This window comes from Zootoca vivipara, chromosome 15 (assembly GCF_965207765.1).
Source record: "Zootoca vivipara chromosome 15, rZooViv2.hap1.1, whole genome shotgun sequence".
Lineage (NCBI taxonomy): Eukaryota > Metazoa > Chordata > Lepidosauria > Squamata > Lacertidae > Zootoca > Zootoca vivipara.
Genome location: NC_142598.1, coordinates 23,672,790 through 23,692,326, shown reverse-complemented (window position 1 = coordinate 23,692,326; position 19,537 = coordinate 23,672,790). Strand labels below are relative to the sequence as shown.

General features: G+C 39.5%; 1 protein-coding gene across 5 annotated transcripts in view; it reads right to left on the bottom strand.

Annotated features, from left to right (window-relative positions):
- Positions 1 to 19,537, bottom strand: part of HOOK3 (hook microtubule tethering protein 3) — a 58,522-nt gene that overhangs the window by 36,585 nt on the left and 2,400 nt on the right. The window contains exons 1-5 of one of the 5 annotated variants that reach the window (XM_088658535.1): positions 11,280 to 11,343; positions 7,528 to 7,558; positions 5,408 to 5,480; positions 4,087 to 4,161; positions 1,560 to 1,610 (exon numbers count right to left, since the gene is read on the bottom strand). Coding sequence is in view for 2 of the 5 variants with exons in the window: in XM_035097011.3 (XP_034952902.1) it covers positions 1,560 to 1,610; positions 5,408 to 5,480; positions 11,280 to 11,365 (210 nt within the window). In the remaining 3 variants the exon portion in view is untranslated. Of the gene's footprint in view, positions 1 to 1,559; positions 1,611 to 4,086; positions 4,162 to 5,407; positions 5,481 to 7,527; positions 7,559 to 11,279; positions 11,366 to 19,322; positions 19,422 to 19,537 lie in introns of those variants that run through there. The other 4 variants (XM_088658533.1, XM_088658534.1, XM_060269043.2 and 1 more) reach the window with 4 other exon arrangements.

Below are 19,537 nucleotides of genomic sequence, written 5' to 3'. Positions count from 1 at the left end.
CTATCTTTCCAAAATAAATTTGAATTCTGCTACTGATGGGAAGGCATAGCTATTGCTGAGATAGCCTTTGTGGTTTTATTGAGAGATCTTCCAAAAGTAACTATTTTAATTGCTCTAAGAAAAAGAAGCTATGTGAGGAAGCATTCATCAGCTTAATAAAGGTAAAGGTAAAGGGACCCTTGATCATTAGGTCCAGTCACGGATGACTCTGGAGTTGCAGCGCTCATCTCGCTTTATTGGCCAAGGGAGCCGGCGTATAGCTTCTGGGTCATGTGGCCAGCATGACAAACAACTTCTGGCGAACCAGAACAGCACACAGAAACGCTATTTACCTTCCCACTTGGAGCAGTACCTATTTATCTACTTGCACTTTGACGTACTTTTGAACTGCTAGGTTGGCAGGAGCTGGGACCGAACAACGGGAGCTCACCCCGTTGCGGGGATTTGAACCGCCAACGTTCTGATCAGCAAGCCCTACTAGGCTCTGTGGTTTAACCCACAGCGCCACCCACGTCCCTCCATCAGCTTAATAGGAGGTACATAAACAATGGACAGCATACCGGGGGGGTGGGGTGTGTGTGAGATTCCTTTTCTATAAATTACAAATTTGGGGAAAGATTGTCAAAGGGCCATCTAAAATATTCATAAAGGATCAGTTTTCTGAATTAAAGAGCTATACTTTTAGCCTTAGTACCATATTTTTTTCGCTCCATAGGACGCACCTGACCATTGGACGCATCTAGTTTCGAGAGGATGAAAACAAGAATTTTTTTTTTGCTTTCTTGAATTGTCCTAGGCATAGCAGCCAACTCCTAGAGGCCTAGCTGCCTTTGCCCCCCCCCCCCAAATAAAATATTTGAGGAAGCTTCTTTTGCAAAGGGGGATAGCTCCATTTTTTTAAGGATCAGCTCAAAGTTGTGCAGCTTTTTTTGCAAATGGGGAAAGCCCCATTTTTTGGGGGGGGGTCAGCTCAGAGTTGTACATCTTTTTTGCAAAGGGGGAAAGCTCCATTTTTTTAGGATCAGCTCAAAATTGCTGAGTTTCCTTGCAAAGGGGAAAAAAATCCTGTTTTCATGGGGTTCAACTCACAGTTCTGCAGCTTCTCTAGTTTCTAGACAGATAATCTAATCAGCCAGTCACATGTCTCCCTCTGCAGACAACAACTGAGGCCTAGGCAAGGGGCCGGAAGGGGCCAGGAAGGGAGCTAGCTCTCTTATCTCCCTCCCCGATCTCTTGCAATCAGCCGCTGAGCGGGTTCCTTTCAATGAGCTCATTCCCTCTTGTTAGCCTTTAGCTCTTACTTTTTTCAAAAAAAAAAAAGCACAATCTGCCTTAAGCCCCTGGGAAATTCGGCTCCAGGGACCACACATTCGCTCCATAAGATGCACAGACATTTCCTCTTACTTTTTAGGAGGAAAAAAGTGCGTCTTATGGAACGAAAAATACGGTAATCCTTATTTACCTGTTACACAAACAGAATAATGAAAATGAAGCATAACAAGTTGAAAGGAAAATGAAGTTGAAAAAATCAGTTTGTATAAGCAAACAAAAGACCTTACCTCATGATTGTAATCCAAAATTCCTTTTAAAATTTTCTTCAGATTGCTCACCTTTTAAAAAAGGAAGAAAAAAAATGCATACTGAGAAACTGTGGGAGAAGGCCACACCGAAGCACAATCTTACGTTGCTATCTACAATAATTAATCTTTCTAGCCAAAAGCCATTTTTTGCCTAAAACAGCCAATCATTAATATTTTTTTCGACCTAAAGCAGCCAATCATCAAATCAAGATTTTGCAATTAATTATATTTCTCATTTATAGATTTTCTCTGCTCATATTCATAGGGACGGGAAAGCAAATAGATATAGAAACTACCAACACCAATGAGTTTAGGGACTCAGGCTTATACCCCCATGGTGCTTCCCAAATATAATGATTTCTTTTTGGGCCACACTGGGAACACAGCAGGGTTTCTGAGCCCTTTCTTGGCAGTATCTGCTTGTCCAAATTGGCAGAGCTTCAAAAGCAGCATCAACGCAACAGGAGTTGGGGGTGGGGAGGACAGAAACAAGTTCTTACACACAACAGAGCCATTAGACAGGCTTGAAACAAGTATGTTCATTTTTCTACCCCACTTTTGAAACTCTTTGGACCTTACGGTCCTTTTAGGTTGATAGCAAGATGTCAAAAGGCCATTAAATTTTAAAAGCTGGATGGCATTTTGACATCTTGTTTTTAGGATATCAAGACCACAAGCTCTCAAATAATTTAGACTTCCTCATTAGCCAATACACATCAATACTTAGGCTTGCTCTCGTTCTCAAATTCTTTAAACAGGCAATGCCAAAAATTATACCCTAGGCAAGAATCAGGACCCATGAGAATGGATTCAATACCATGTGCCAGTACTATAATAAAATGCTTGAAATGATTGTGCAAATAAGCATAATCCTTGAAATGAAAAACTTTATTGGGCAGATAAATTAGTGTAAACAGAAAAAGTTAAGATTCATTACCAAACTTTTTGAATTACACATAATTTAAGGAGCGCAGTTCAATGGGAAGACATGATTTAGTCAGAAAATTATATAAACTGATTATCAGAAATGTATATATGGATCATGCACAATGCTTGCTTTGTCAGATGATAGATCATAGAATCACAGAATTGTAGAGTTGGAAGGGACCGTGATTGTCATCTAGTCCAACCCCCTGCAATACAGGAATCTCTTGCCCAATGTGGGGCTCAAACCCACGACTGAGATTAAGAGTCTCATGCTCTACCAACGGAGCTATCCCAGGCAACATGCTTCTTTAAAAAAAACCAACAACCCTCAATTATCTAGACAAGTTATTTCTAAATGGAACACAAGGGGTTGGGGAGTAAATGGTACCAACACAGGATGCAGCCTTGAGTGCCAGAATATAACAGAATTCCACCCAAGAAGAGCAAAGTATTTAATGTCCCTGATGGCGCACAAAGCAGTCATTGGGGCAGTTTATCTTTTACTCTTCTGTCGGCATGCTATTGGTTGCTCCATATTACCATCAACCATATCTTATTTTTGAAATACTGAAGTATCATTTCAAATAGTCGCAGGCAGAACATTTTGACTGTACTGAAACAGTTTTTGTTCTCTGCCTTTTCCCCCCAAAGGGAAAGCCATCAAACCGTTCCTTGCAAGCAACTGTATACATAAGAAATAATGCAGCTTGGGTTTCAATGCTGCTGCCTAAGCCTGCAGTGTGAATTCCGAGACAGATTTAGACAACCTGGGGTGACCCACTGACAATACTGCTTCCATGATTCTACTGTGTATCCTACTGTTAAGAAATATGGAAAGGGGTAAGACCCCTGGCCGAATGCTAATCTTTGATATGTCTTCATGAGAACATTGCCCACGTATGGAGAGGCTGCTCATGCAGGACATGGAGAAGTGTTCAAGTTGCCTCAACCCTGAAACCATTACAGATATTCTGGCTATGGGTCTCAATGGCTCGTTTTCAAATATCTTTCAGGGATCAAAATGCAGCAGCAGCACCTTAACTGTTTAGAAAATTGATTCATGTGTTGAAAATTCCATACAATTCTCTTGAACTTTCCTGTGAAATTTCCCATCTTCTAACTGCTCAGATATGTAGGAGGGGCAAGTTTTTGATCTTCTGTATAAATAAGGAATGCAAGCATCTATTTGTACTACAACATTTTCACTTGGGAACAGATGGGTAGAAAAAAGTATTTCCGCCATCAATGCAATTGCCTCTCAACTTTTTACATTCCATAAACCTTACAAGGACAAAGCCATTTGTGCAAGTAAACAAGAACTGTCAAGGGTTCTGTTTTTCTCATCCATGAATCACCACAAGGCCTGATTATACCCAATCAAATTTAAAAAGGTAATTTGTAATGTTTCCTTTCCCCCTATGACAACAGTACCATCAAGAAGCAAAGATTTCAGCAAAAGCTCTTGAGACTTGAAAATGAAAAAATGTGGAATAATGAGAGTAAGGTGTAGCAGTTCCTCCCCTCTGATTTTTACTAGCCAAGAGGAATCTGGGATTCAAGACAAAAGCTCCCATTTTACCTCCAGATCAGCAGGTTAGACTGAAAAAGACTCCAATGGAAAGAATTTTAAGCCTTTGCCTTCTGCAAACATGAACTGCAAACATAAAGAGGATTAATTCAGTCTTTTGGCCTGTAGTGTAGACTCCTCGTCAGCAACTGGTATGATGAATATGGCACGTGGAAGAAGGAGTGGAGAGCAGTGGGACAGGCCACCTCACCAAGCAAATCATGAAACCACAACCTCCACTTCCTCCATGCATCTTCCTGCCTCCAGGTTGGCAATTTGGGGCCAGCTGTACATTTTGGGGTAGGAAGAAAATAGAGTTTTGGCTCTGCCGTCCGGGTGTCAATCCCTGGCATACACACCACCATGTGAAAAAACATGTTTTTAATTGAACTTGTAGATAGCAATGGTTCAACCCACATCTATTGCACCAATACACCTAACTCTCTCTGTATTTGATAAAAGGGATTAAAATAACTCTCATTATATCCACAAGGTAGGACTATGGTACTATTTCACTAATATGGAATTCTTGAACCAGGAGTATTCAATTCAAAGAAGGAAACAGTAAAAAAATAATAAACACCATAATTATATACAGTCGTACCTTGGAAGTCGAATAGAATCCATTCCGGAAGTCTATTTGACTTCCAAAACGTTCAAAAACCAAAGCCCAGCTTTGGTTGATGAGCAAAGTCAATAATAAAGCTATTAGGCATGAAAGTCTCTGATTTCATGCAAACACTGAAAGTTCAGAGGCATATGGCATACAGGGATATTAGCTGAGGGTCTCTTAGTTTCCATGTTGTCCAACAGAACCCCCTTTACTGTGCTACTTTCAACTCAAGATCTCCCAAAAGAATTCAGAATTTTTGTTGCATTAACACTTCACTTCTGAATCAGCATAGAGTAGGGAGTGGTACATTGGAGTAAAAAAAGCACCTATACATAAGAAGAAAGATTTCGGTATTATGGATGATATTGAACTAATCAAAGCAGACCTACTGAAATTAATGGACCTAGCCCAGTCCTTTTGATTAATTTAAAGGGGTTTACGCTGCATAAAACATCACTGAATACCACCCTATATATTTATTTTGGCTTGATCTTATGTCAGTTGGGTGCAGAGAGTCCCATTGTGCAAGCAGAAGTCCTTCAGCAAGGCTTTTGCTGACGGGACCGGTTAGGTAAAATCAGCCCTGATTCAGTCTTATTCCATAACCTACACTGAAACTCTGGAAAAGGCAACATAAAATTCATAAAATGCACACGCACATGTATAACTGCAATACTTTGTGTACTGAAAGTTAAAATCAGAGTTAAACTGTGAAAATACCTTTAGTCTCCAGTTGTCCCCTACTTCAGTTTTGATTCTGTTTAACCAGTTTTCATCAAAGTACGTTGGATCACTGAAAACACAAAAACAGAATATTAGCTAGCAATGTCTCTTACCACCACCTATAGTTTTTTACTAAAATATTACAGTAAATAAAATATTAGGCTATTACTTAATAATATTACAGTGGTACCTCGACTTACGAACGACTTGACAACCGAATTTTTCAACTTACGAATGGGGTAATGGCCGCACGCTTACAAATGTCTCGACATCCAGAAAAAAACCATGGCGGTTTTAGATAGGGATTTTTGAACTTACGAATTTTTAGATAGGGTTGCTTCGACTTATGAATTTTTCCGTTTCCAATGCATTCCTATGGGAAATAGCGTTTTTCGACTTACGAAGGTGCCTTCGGAACAGATTAAATTCGTAAGTCGAGGCACCACTTTCATTTCTATGTGGCTGTCTGGAATAGATATCATAATTGTCAATTCCAACAGAGCTTTCATAAGTGTATTACTATTACTGACATTTATGAGTTGCATGTCTCAATTTCATGTTATATGTTTACTTTCATCCAAAAGTTCTAGAACATTAATGAATGTCTTATGGTTCCTATATTACTTATCACAATGTTTTTCCAGCCCCCCCCTTTTTAAAAAAAGCTACTTTATTTGAAGATTTTCCTGCTTTCATTAACCACCATTAAGCCCTCTAATGTTTCTATGAAGTACTAGAATTCCTCAATTACAAGATCAGCTTCCTTGCCCACAATTACCAATGCACAGTTGAAGGGAAATATTGGGTGTGTTCTAGCACACACCATTTCATTGAAGGAAAGCCAAACTGACATGATCGACAACTTATATAACTGAATGAATGGAACATTTCCTAAAGTCCTCTGCTGCTGTTTTCTGAAATAGTTGGATCACAAAGTTTTCTGGTGCCCTAGAGTGCTTTAATGGAGCATGTTTATTTTACTTGTATTTATTGTCTTGTGGGGTTTGTTTCGTTCTTGTTTTTATAACTCACACTCATTTTATTTAAAAATCCACACACTGGCCAACTAGATCTGCTATGGAATTACAACTTAAAAGCATTTTTGGTTCCGTTGCCTGTTCATACTTTATTGCTAGATAACTCACCCTCACTTTCTTTATGAAGGTTTATAACAGTATTTCTTGAGCTTTTGGAAGCAGAGGCATCCCTTTTTAAGACGTAAAAATCAGTCCTATACTTCACTCACACCTGCAAAATTTACTTTCAGTGTGTATAACAACACTAAGAACTACTTACCCACAGAGGAGCCTACTCAGTTTTTTCTGCACAAGTCATTGATCAGAGTGTGCCTCCTAACTAGAAAGAGCTAAGACCACCGCAGTAGTTCTTTCAGAGAGGAAGCAGGAAGCCCTTGCTGCAGCTGGGTACTTTGGGCTACAGGCCCTTAAAATATTAAGGGTGGAATTCAACTGGATACTTTGTGCTCACAGAAGAAATTTTCATCTAGAGGACATTTCTCCTTATGGAAGAGGAGGGGAGGTGAATTTGCTGATTTGCCTTCATGCCTGAATTCCCTCCTCTTCCATCAGAGGTGGCATCCACTGGGATAGCTCAGTTGGTTAGAACGTGGTGCTGATAATGCCAAGGTTGCAAGTTTGATCCCCATATGGGACAACTGCATATTCCTGCATTGCAGAGGGTTGGACTAGATCAGAGCTTTCTAAACTGTGTGTCGTAACACGTTTGTGTGTCGGCTGCAGTGTCGCAAAATGATATATGTCCAAAAAGTGTGTCCCCAGCATGAAAAGTTTGGAAAGCTCTGGACTAGATGATTCCCAGGGTCCCTTCCAACCAGATTCTATGAAAGAACCTTCTGTGAGTACAACAGAACCAAATGTATTCCATCTTTAATTTCTTTCTCATAGCGCAATAGTGCACTCTGGCACACAGATTTAGAATTTCTGGTCTAACACCTACCTTCCTGCTGTCATGCCTTTTTATGCTTGCAGGTTACCCCCCCCCCCCCAGAACTGCTTGATTTTCAAATAGCAAATTATGCTACTGATCTAGAAGCATGTCAATCCCTTGAACACTCTCCTTTACTTGAACAGTCTCACCTGCCTCTGGACTAAGTCTTTTCTGTGGTACCTGTTTGGAGGAGCAGAAGGAAGAGTAATTTGGATATAGTATAGTAGTTCATAATTTTTTTAAATCACAATTTTTAAAATCATTGTTGGGAGGGGAACTTTTTTGCTTACAATCTTTTAAATGCTCTGAAAACATGTTCTGTATTTTTCTGTTTCATTATGCTCTGGGAGGATTCAAATTCAGTTTTTGCTGTTTGTTTTCTTTGTTCTAAAACATATTTCTTCAAAGTTATGCAAGTTCCTACTATAAGATTAATGTAACTCACAATGAATGAATTATTGTATCAAGTGTAGCTTTGTACCAGGCTGCAATTAAGAACAACTAAGAACTACAAAATCCATTGTATAGAGACCAAATAATCTGTTATGAATCATTTCTGGTAAAAGATTCATACATAATATTCTCTCTGCCAGGCATCCCCAAACTTCAGCCCTCCAGATGTTATGGACTACAATTCCCATCTTCCCCAACCACTGGTCCTGTTAGCTAGGGATCATGGGAGTTGTAGGCCAAAACATCTGGAGGGCCGCAGTTTGGGGGTGCCTGCTCTATGCCTAGAAGTCTCTTAGAAACTGCTTTGGCAGATCCATCTGCAAAAATGAATTTAGTATATACTTGTATTATCTGAAAGGGAAACTTCTGACATTACTCTCAAATTACACAAATTGGAACATTCAGATGAATGTTGATCCATTAGGAGCTTATACCTGGGCTTAAATCTGCAGATATATTTGTATACTGTAGCAGCGTGAAGGTCAGAGTTGTACTGACCTCATTGCCCTGTGCACTCTTTTCTGGTTCTGACTGCACACATTACTCTTCAAGCATAAATCACCATCTTTCTGCTCTAGAGCATGAGATCCAAAGTGTGATGTGCAAAAATGTGATTAGCCAATGATATGTTGGGACAGCTCTACAGTTGTAATGGCTGTCATAAAACTCTGAATTGCCTCAAAAGGGCTCCTCATGGAACTAGAGGTCCCCCACAACCATCATTTTGAGAACATCTAGAACAAGTCAGTTCGGAGAATGGTGGGAAACAGGAAAGGCTTGCTTTGGGTGAGGGGGATAAGATTTAACTGTCAAAATTGGAGTTCAACAGGACAGGAAGCCTGGGGAGCGTGATGGAATCCTTCCTCCCTCCACCCCCTCCACCATCATTAAGCCAAGGCTCTATGTCTCATTTATCTCATAATGCAATATTCTTAACTTGTTTCCACTGAAGAGGAAGTTCATCTCATTTCACACACTCTTTAATTTGTAGGAATCTGAGTTAAATTTATTTTGAGCTTCTAAGATAATAGTAGCACAAAATCTTTGAAGATGCAATTTAAACCTGCTGAATTACAGCTTGATTCTCAGTGGTGAATAATAGGATGGTTGAAATAAGAGAGTACAGATGAAGTGCTGGTAACAAAGCCCCAACAAACTGGTTTGGTTAGTTTAAGCAGTGAATGAGCTAGCTTCCACTCCATTTCTGGCATGTTGTGGAGAAAGTACATTCACAATTTCTGTGAATAAGTTCTCTGCATTTTTTACATAAAAGTGAGACAAAATGAGCATAAATGTTTTATGCCATATATTATTATTTTATGCCATGGCGGGTAGCGCTGTGGGATGCAGGTGGAGCTGTGGGTTACGTTAAACCACAGAGCCTAGGGCTTGACGATCAGAAGGTCGGCGGTTCGAATCCCTGTGACGGGGTTAGCTCCCGTTGCTCGGTCCCAGCTCCTGACAACCTAGCAGTTCGAAAGTATGTCAAAGTGCAAGTAGATAAATAGGTACCGCTACAGCGGGAAGGTAAACGTTGTTTCCGTGTGCTGCTCTGGTTCGCCAGAGGCAGCTTTGTCATGCTGGCCACATGACCTGGAAGCTCCCTTGGCCAATAACGCGAGATGAGCACCGCAACCCCAGAGTCGGTCACGACTTGACCTAATGGTCAGGGGTCCCTTTACATTAACTAGCAAGATGTCTACCAAATGGTGGGAATGCCTATGGAAATGTAGATACAACTTGGGATATAGCCAAAAAGAATGGGTAAAGGAACAAATCAACTTCTTTTCCTTGATAGCTTTGATCTGTCTTTATTTGGCATACCCCCACTTCATTTCACTCTCTGGGCCAATTTCTTCTGCCTCATCTTTGCTTTACTACAGCTGCATACCCCTTTTTTCAGTCCCATTAAACCGTAGTCCACCTACACTGTCACATTATTCAGGGAAAAGCCCAGTACAACCAATCCCCACCAGGAAGTCAATGTCTCTTTCTTTTTTTAAGTATTTTTTTTATGAATGATTTTCTTTCTTTCTTTATATTGATTGCTAAATACAGATCCACGCCAAAAGTAGGGATTAATGTAGCAACTGCTGATGTCACAAAGAAAGTTCTTCATCCTTAATACAAGAGAAATCTGTGCTGTTTCCCTTCACAGTTGAAGGGGCAGAGTCTTTTTGTAGGCCTCTCTTGCAGATGAAAGGTTGTAGGCCCACCAAACGATAGCTGTTACTTTTCTCTCCCTCTGGTTTCAGACTATACCTCTCCCAGATAAAGGGAGGGCTCTTTGGGAGGAAAAGGTAGAACAGTGACAGAGAGGTGTAAGACATTATTATATTCTAAATGCTTTTCATAAATATTACCCTCAACAGAAAACCAAGTACTGGGGGGGGGGATTAGTCATCTTCAAGCACATTTAATGTCCTTGAAAGATGCTAGATGTAAAAGTGCAAGAAACAGAGCCACTCTGTTTCTAACAGAATGCATCTTATGTAAGCAACAACACTTCCCCCAGCACTGCCTTGACAGAGTCATGACACTGAAAGGCTAACACAGAGTGGGGGGTGAAAGGGTAATTTAGACAGTTTTCAATAAACAAGGTCATTACCAATGCTACTTATGAAGAATAGCAACATGGAGACATCATTAACTGAACTCTTAGTCACACCAGCTCTGCTATTTCTTTCACTACAGTGTAATTTACTGAACAAGCAGTTTTATTTTTTATTATGCATGCTCTATATAAAAGCCCATCAACTACATTAAACATCCATTCCCCCATTCCCTTCCTCTATTGCCAACACAACTGTCAAAATATGCTCTTCTGGGTGGAGATCCTTATTCTTTAGTTAAATATGCTATCTTGCAAGACACCATGTACATTAGTCATAGTCTATAAATAGATTTTAATTTTAAAAACTGCTACTAAGAACTGGCCATGTTTGCACATAATGCTAAACCATAAAAGCCTGGGTTAGCAAACTATACTGTGCAGAAATGCCTCCCTTCATGAGAGTGGATAAACAAACCACAATAGGGATAGCTTACCATACCAGATCAATCTAGCATTGTGGTTCCACTTTAACAGTCTTGAACTACAGTTTTCTGTTGGATTGTCAATTGTGGTTTCCTGGGTCAAGGAAAACCAGGTTTGGATGTTACACCAAGCCACAGTTTACTTGCTCATGCAAAGGGAAACACACAGCTCATGCACAGAATTGTTTTCTGTGTTTGAAAACAAAAGCTTGATTCACCAACAATTACATTCATTAATAAAAGTAATTAATGTTTTGTTGTTAAACAAAACTTATTGTTGAGCAGTAAAAACCCTTAAGATCAGAGTATAACATAGCAAGTTCATATTAGGTGGATACTTGTCAGGGGCAAGTTACTTACTTACTGAGTAAGTAAACACATTCACAATGATTTTTTTAAAGTGTTCTCTTACATCTTTTGCAGGACTTGGGCCATCACGACTCCATTGGTTAAATCATCCACAGTCTGGCATGGTGCTTCAACATTAAATGTCTGGATCTGAGGAGGAACAGATATATTTAGTCAAGTTACATCTATTGCGTCATGCCAGCATATCAAGAGATTTCAAAAGCGCTGCAACTCTTACTAGCCAACTACAATACATTATATTATTTATACAATGCAGAGAAAAGTAACAAACGAAAACAATTTAGCCCAAAAGGATAAATACTCTGTCCCTACTGGTAATCAAAATTGTAAATAAAAAACTAATGACTTCCTCTGCAAGGCAGTAACTCTCTCAGCCCCTTTAATTATTTTACAATTTATTGATTATATTTATATCTCACCTTTCCGCCAATAAGCTCAAAGTGGCATACACAATTCTCCTCCCTCTCAATTTTATCCTCACAACAAATCTGTGAGGTAGGTTAGACTGAGAGAACATGACTGGCTGAAGGTCATCAAGCAAGCTTTAGGGGTGAACAGTCAAGAACAGTCCTCATAAAGTCATGGAACCTTTAACAGGGTATCTACATTAGATTTCCCCACCCCTCCAGTCACTATGAAATTTACTTTTTCTAGGTGGTATGGTAGCTGAGCCAATGACATCTTGGCCCTTTTAATACCGGTAAAACTTCTGCTATTGCCCTCAGAAGGTGACTGTTAAAAATCACAGTAGGTAAAATGGGTCAACTGAACTTAACTCAAGAGAAAATAAACTTTATGACCTGCACACAGATCATATAATGCCACATTAGGTTAAAGTTTCTTTTTATGTCACTTTTTGAACAAACATGACTCACAAGAATAAAATACAAAAATGCAAACTAAAAAGCAAAAGCAAAATACAATTAGTATCGATCAAATCCAACGACAGTGACAAAGTGCACATTATCTCACACAAGAACCAATGTATGTGTGAAGTTGAGCAAGAGTATCCATGCATAAGCAGCCCTTATCAGGATATTTCTGCATGCTGTGTCTTGGCTCTTTCCCTCAATTAATACTTCCAAACTTCCACACCATCCAGCATATTTTCTTATTTGGAGATGCACAGGTATTTCTATACCTGGAGGCACACACCTTTAAAAACAATTTCCACAGGATGGAAGTGTGCATAACGAAGATTGCATCATGAATTTATTAAGCATTTTGCATACTTTCCCCTAAGTGAATGTTGTTTTTCTCTGCACATTGACATGCTATAAATAACCACTCTAAGCTTCTTTGACTTTGAAATTACACCCCTTTCCACCTTTAAAATACCGGTACATATTTTGGCCTTCCTGATGTGCTGTGATGGAAATGCAATTCACCTCTTCCCTGTCTGCAGCAGCCACCTTTCCTGCCTTCTAGCCAAGTGTGCATCACCAACTCTTTAATATTGATAATAGTGGTGATTGCAACATTAATACAAAGTCTGCCCATCATCTCCTCCTTTGAGTGTGTGCATGTCTTCTCAAAACTAAGTCTCTGCATTCCCAGTATGTGATATTCAGGAGTAAGTGGCCTCTAAACTTGAAACTTTTAGCTAGAATTTATTTAAAAAAGTGACCTTTCTCCCACAGTTCAAAAAAGATAACCTCAAAACAAAACATTAACAATAATAAAAGATACTGTTACACACCACCCAGTCTTGAAACGAGGTATCTTTATGATATATAGTTTATTTACACACATATAAAACCTGCGGCTATGATAGAGGGGCTCACACCATTATCAGTCCAGCAGAGTGCTGTTTTTCCCATTGCCTCAGCCTTGGATTAAAAAGGAAACCATCCTTTCAACATATGGAAGTCCTACTCCCAACATTAGATAACTTCTAGTTCCACAAATTTTTGAGTCAGTGGACTTAGCTGTTGGTACAAGCTCCCTTCCACATTTAAGTTCATCATCTCTTGCGCTCTGGGAAGGACTAAACATTCCAAAATACTTGTGCATTATGTTAAAAATGGTGATTAAAAACACAGCTACCTCATCCCCTTTCATAATAGGTGCTGGCATTGCTAATACCTGCCTTGATTCCTCCTTTTTAAAACTTGCAGTTTTCTGGCCACTGCGTGTTTTTGTAGTGGCAGCCATGTTCTTAACATACAATATCTTTTAAAAAATGAGAACTAGGGCATGAGGCAGGATGGGGGGAAGAAATGAAAATGGCAGCGGGAAGCCACTTGACAGTGCTCAGTACTGCCTACAAGGTACCTACTTTGGCTGAAAGCCCATACAACCTTGAAACCATCCCTGGTTTTACTAGACGTTGTGGCAAGGGATGTTCCTTGGCAGCAGCTGATTTTTAAAATTATTTTTATTGTTGCAAAGTTCCAGTTTTGGCCTCATCAGATTGCAAATGAATGGGAAGCACCTGGAATAGCTAAGGGATGCCTACTTCCTGCTTCGGATATTTTGGACTCTTACATTTGAGAAATCATAAAACGCAAGGCGTGCTGGCATGTGTTATACTGCAAACAAAGTGGCTGCTCTGAAACTTTGCCCCAAAAAACAACCACTCATAACACACAAACTAGTTTAGAAACTTTTAAATTCCTTCTGTAGAATACAGTATTCTACAGTGCATGAACAACAATTTTCAAACCTATTTCCTAACCCTGGAGAGTAGAAATATAACAGGAAGTTAACACCCTGGAAAAAGATTGGGAACACATTTGAGTCTGCCCATCTTCACCCAGCTGCTATTTTATATATATATGGAGAGTTTCAGCTAAACAAGCTTGTCGACTTGCTGATCATTTAATCTACCCTAACCAGTTCTTAAAATGTTCACAAACAGGTTAGAGTGCTTGGGTGGATGTGGAAAGTTTCACAAGCAGCTTAAGGACAAGTTTAACTCATTTTCTCACCCAAGTTATAAAAAATACATTTTGGAACACCCTTCCATCCAATAATTAACATACACGCTTTGGACACAAATGTTAACACGGGAAATTTCCTTTCAGTTGTTCCTTTCAGTTGATATCTAAGTGGCTCAAAGCCTTTAACAACAGGAAAGTCTTCTGTTTGTATGCAGCCTCTTCTTGATTTTGATTGCACATTGTTATTCTTATTATCCATTGTTAGGTGCCCTGAAAGGAAGACTGACAGGTTTCAGTACATATTTTAAAATAAACAATGTACTATGACTTATTAATATCTGTTACCTCATCTCAATGTGAATGGGCACCCTGGGCCCAGGAAACACCCTTATGCATGCCCTTTCATTTCCAGTTTGGTTCAGATGTTACCATCTCAGTCCAATGAACCACAATTTGTGTAATTGGAGACAAGCTTTGTACTCACATGCTCCCCCTCCCTTCTCTTCTGCATCTTATTTAAATATTTACAGGCTTTATTTACCCACAGTCTGTGACTTTGAAGCCAAGGAAGCTATTGTTTAACACAAAACGCTTCTTCCAGATGTTTGGACTACAATTCCCATCATCCAATGACCCTTGGCCTTGCTTCCTGGGGCTAATGGAGTTTTAATTCCCAACCAATTAGAGGGGTACCACGCAATGTTAGAAACTCAGATATATAAGCTAATTGCCAAATGACACCTTAAAACTAGGTTGCAGTCACCACAGCAGAATGTCTAGGCACCATCCCCCCAAATAAGATTTATTATTGTTATTATTATTTTTCATTTCATTTCAATACTGCTTTATATTTTAAAGGGAAAAATCTCAGTGGTTTACAACACATTAAAACATCAAATAAAGCAATCCAAATAAAACAAATTCAAGCTTCAATGATAATATTTCAGATCATTCTGTAAGTGACATTTTTCTTTCTCCATATTTATTTACCTACATAATTTATATAGGTGCCCCATAGCAGAAGTACTCTAGGAAGCCACTATGGTATAGTGGTGTGAGTGTCGGACTAACACCTTGAAGATCAAGGTTCAAATCCCCACTCAGTCATGAAGCTCACTGGGTGACCTTGGGCCACTCACAGCCTCTTAACCTACATCACGGGGACATTGTAGGGAATAATCAGGAGGGGGTGAACCAAGCACACTTTAGAGAGGAAGGTGGGATATATATGCAATAAATAAGCTCTTCTGCTTACCTGCTTAAGAAAGCTGGAGGAGCCAGCCAGGTGGAGATGACAGTCGCCAAACTGGCATCCAGAGATCTCCACATGGTCACAACTGGACCCACCACACCAGTCACAAAACACACCTGGTACATGGCTAATTTCAAACACTGACACCAGGTTAAGCAAAGCTGGTTTAAGTAATCCCTACTTTGTGATTCCTCCATCATGGTTTGATATCCTGGGCCATAGGAATCACCTGTATAGACACCACAAGAAAGTGTGGTTTCTCCAACCTCTGGAAATATCGAATTAACGCACACAAGATAAGTGAACAGACAAATGGATTTCTCTCGGTCCGATATACTATGGTTTGTTAAATTCAGATACAGTAATTATGTCTTAACTGACAAGCCACTCCAACAGTTGACTTTCAAAAGCATTTGCAGGCAGCCCTGTATCGAAATTTTTTTAATGTTGATGTTTTGGTATGTTCCGATATACGCTGTGAGCCACCCAGAGTGGTTGGGGAAACCCAGCCAAATGGGCGAGGTATAAATAAAATAATAATAATAATAATGCCTACAGTGCTACAGACACACTGTGACTGAATGTGCATGAAAGGGTGCATGCACTATTCAGCAGTAACCTCCATTGTACATTCATGACATTTCTTCTTTGGATCCCAGCCCATAATTCCAACATAGGCATGTCAGTGAAACAAGAAAATCTTCTGAACTAGTCAACTCTAAACAGAATTCAAGGCCACAGCAGGGACAGAATGACTCAAGTTGGTATGTAACAGACATATGACACAGACTCCTTTTTGTCAATTTCATTCCTACCAAGCAAATATTCTGAAGAAAAATCATTCTCTCTTGCTTACAACTTACTAAAATGTGTGTGCAAATATACCTTCTTCCCATCATTGAAGAATAAATACGGTAAATAAATAAAAAGAATAGGAAGCTGTTAAATCAGTTGCTTTACAGAACCTTAAAAATGTAACTTTTTAAAATAAAAAGAACAGCCACCACCTTACAGATCATAATTATAGTAGGACTGCTGCAAATAGAGAAACATTTCTCAAAGGCTGTGCTGCAGTCCATAGTGCTATAGTTCACAGATATGAAGAATTCAAAATCTGAACCTAATAACCACCTTATTTAAAGTCTCCATTGCTGATTGTTGTTAGTTACAAACCACATACTATCCATAATGTAGTAAGTTGTCTTCCTCAGGCTGTACCAATTAGCACACACAGATTTTGTAAATCCTTCTAATATTGGTCTCCATGAAAACTACAAATTTATCATCCAAACAAAAAGGTCCTGCAAATGCCTTTATTTTAAAATGCTTTTGTTCTATTCAATAAAAGCAACCAAGAGAGTTTTCTACATAGGGTTGGATCCAGACTTATGAATGCAAATTAACTTTAATTGATGTTTTGGGGCAGCCCCTCACTCCATCTTCCCTGGAGCTACTTAAGTCTTGAGAGAACTGAGGAAAGGCAGAAGAGAAAGAGCCCAGGTAAGAGTCCTTGAGTCATCTGAAGAGACCACCACTTGGCCTTAGAGGACTCTCTTGCTCTACATTTTATACCATTTATTCTTTCGGTATTTTAAAACTGTATACCACCTCAGGTGCCTTGGTATAAAAGTGGCATATAATAAATGCAACAAATAAGTATCGCAAGTGCCATTTATTTCACTGGGTTGACTCTTAAAAATAACTAAATATGCACCCAACCCATAAATGTTTCTCATACTGATGACAAGTCAGTTTAAGAAGAAGCACTGTGGTGACGTCAAAACCTGTGAAAGTAGTAGCAAAGTAGTAATTTGTAAGATGAACTAACTATAAAGTCCTGGGTATTTACAAGCTTATAAACAACTGTGTGACTTGAAGAACACATCATACCAGTGTGTCTGGATTTAGGTCTCTGCTTCCTTCGGAAGTGCCGAGTATGATGTACAAAATTAACAGAGAGCTTCCTCTTAAACCTACCAGCTAAACACCAACATAGGATTGCAAAGGCATTCCTGGTAGCTGACTCTCACCTAAAAAAAATTATTCCCCTAGAGACTCACTAAAACCCAAGCTTATTTCAGAAGCAGCATACATGATGTATCAAATGATTCCCATTGACAAGAACTAAAGTGCTATTAGGACATAAGAAGGAACATAGGAAGCTCTCTTATACAGAGTCAGACTACTGGTCCATCTAGCTGAGTGTTGTCCACATTGACTGTAAGTGGGTCTCCAGGATTACCAACAGGGTTCTCTCCCAGCTGTACCTGCAGATGCCAGGGGACCAAACCTGGGACCTTCTGTACATGCAAAGCAGATTACCATATATTCTGGCGTATAAGACGACTGGGCGTATAAGACCCCCAACTTTTCCAGTTAAAATATAGAGTTTGGGATATACTCGCCGTATAAGAAATACGGCCTGCCGTATAAGACGACCCCCGACTTTTGAGAAGATTTTCCTGGGTTAAAAAGTAGTCTTATACGCAGGAATATACAGTATCTACCACTGAGCTATAGCCCTTCTGCAATTTATGCTACTCACCCATCCATAACTATATATTACGGTATAATTTTAAAAACTTATCTGAATTAAACTGAAAATGGAATGGGCTTGCTTTATCCCTTTTCTCTCTCCCTTAAAGGTCATGCTGATTTAGGCAATGAGAAAGACAATGCACATATGGGATACATCTGTCTGCAATGTAAATGCAGAAAACATGGCCACTGAAATAGGGAAAAGAGGATAATATATTCTGAAGTGCATTTTCATAATATAACAACAACAATACAGTAATAGGATCTGATGTGTATCCCACAGCCATTTAAAGGTTCCAACATGCAAGGACTTTCTACCAGTTAACGTTGGTGCAAACACTGCCCGTTATTTATTTCTGTTTCCAGAAAATGTAGAATGCAATAAGTATTCACTTCCTTATTAATTACTTCTCCGCTAGAGAAAGCAGCCAGTTGGAGGGGAAAGTACCAGCAATTATGGACTCAATGTAAAGCAGTGGAACAGAAAGCCTGCCCTCCACATTGTAGAGTTTACACACAATGAAAGGTTTCTCCCTCTCTCTTACAACACTAAAACTTGGGGAAATTCAATAAAGCTGAATTTTGAAAGATTCAGGACAGACAAAAGTGTGCATAATGAATTTATACAAATCGTTACCCCAAGTTGTAGCTGATGGCTACTAACCTGGATGTTTTTAAAAGAGGTTTAGTCAAATTCACAGTGGATAACCAATGTAAAGTCCCACAGATTTCATTGAGTCTAGCTGAAGCATGACTTAAGTTTGGAACCAACACATAAAGTTTAAGATGCATGCTAACTAAAACAAAGAAAAATCATAAATGCAGAATACAGTAGCAGGAAAATGAAACAAGCAGTCAAATTAAAGATTACATGGAAAATAAAGGTTGCCAGCTCCCTTTGAAAGTCAGCATGTATGGACAGCATTCCAGAGATATACTGTACTTTCCGTGTATAAGACGAGCATTTTTCACCCCAAATCAATTCAAAATTGGGGAGGGGGGGTCATCTTATACATGGGTAGCATGTAGTTTGCCCATGCGATTGGTTCTTGCCGTGAGCCTGAGATTTTCAGCGGCGATTGGGCGGGTTCTTGGTGACTGCGGCAAGCTCAGTTGTCTATTGGCTGCTACTGTGTCAATCAGGAGTGCTCAACAACTCTGGGCAATACCCCCCCACTTTCTTAATTTAGAGCCCCCCAAAATAGGGGGTCATCTTATAAATGTGGGTGTCTAATACACGGAAAAATACAGTAGTACTGCAACATAAAAAGTTAAATCTGGACTCTACATAAGGGGAAACTAAAAGCGGTCTCATTTGAAAAATATTAGTTTCCAGGAACTCGGCCTGGAAATGAATTGGCAGCCAGCACAGGTATTTCAGTCTAGCACAACATCTGAGTATGCATTCTCAAACCTTTCGTTAGACAGAAAGCAGTATCTTGAACTAGCTGGAGTCTTATGAAGAGTGCACTGGTGTGATCTTCTGTAGCATGGTGAGCAATACTTGTACTTTGCTAACTGGAAAACATCACAGGATGTTGCAGTAATACAGCAGAATCAAGCCTGCACTGGCAAAAGTCACCCTCCAGACACCCAGCATTACAAACACAGAAATGGACATAGCATGTG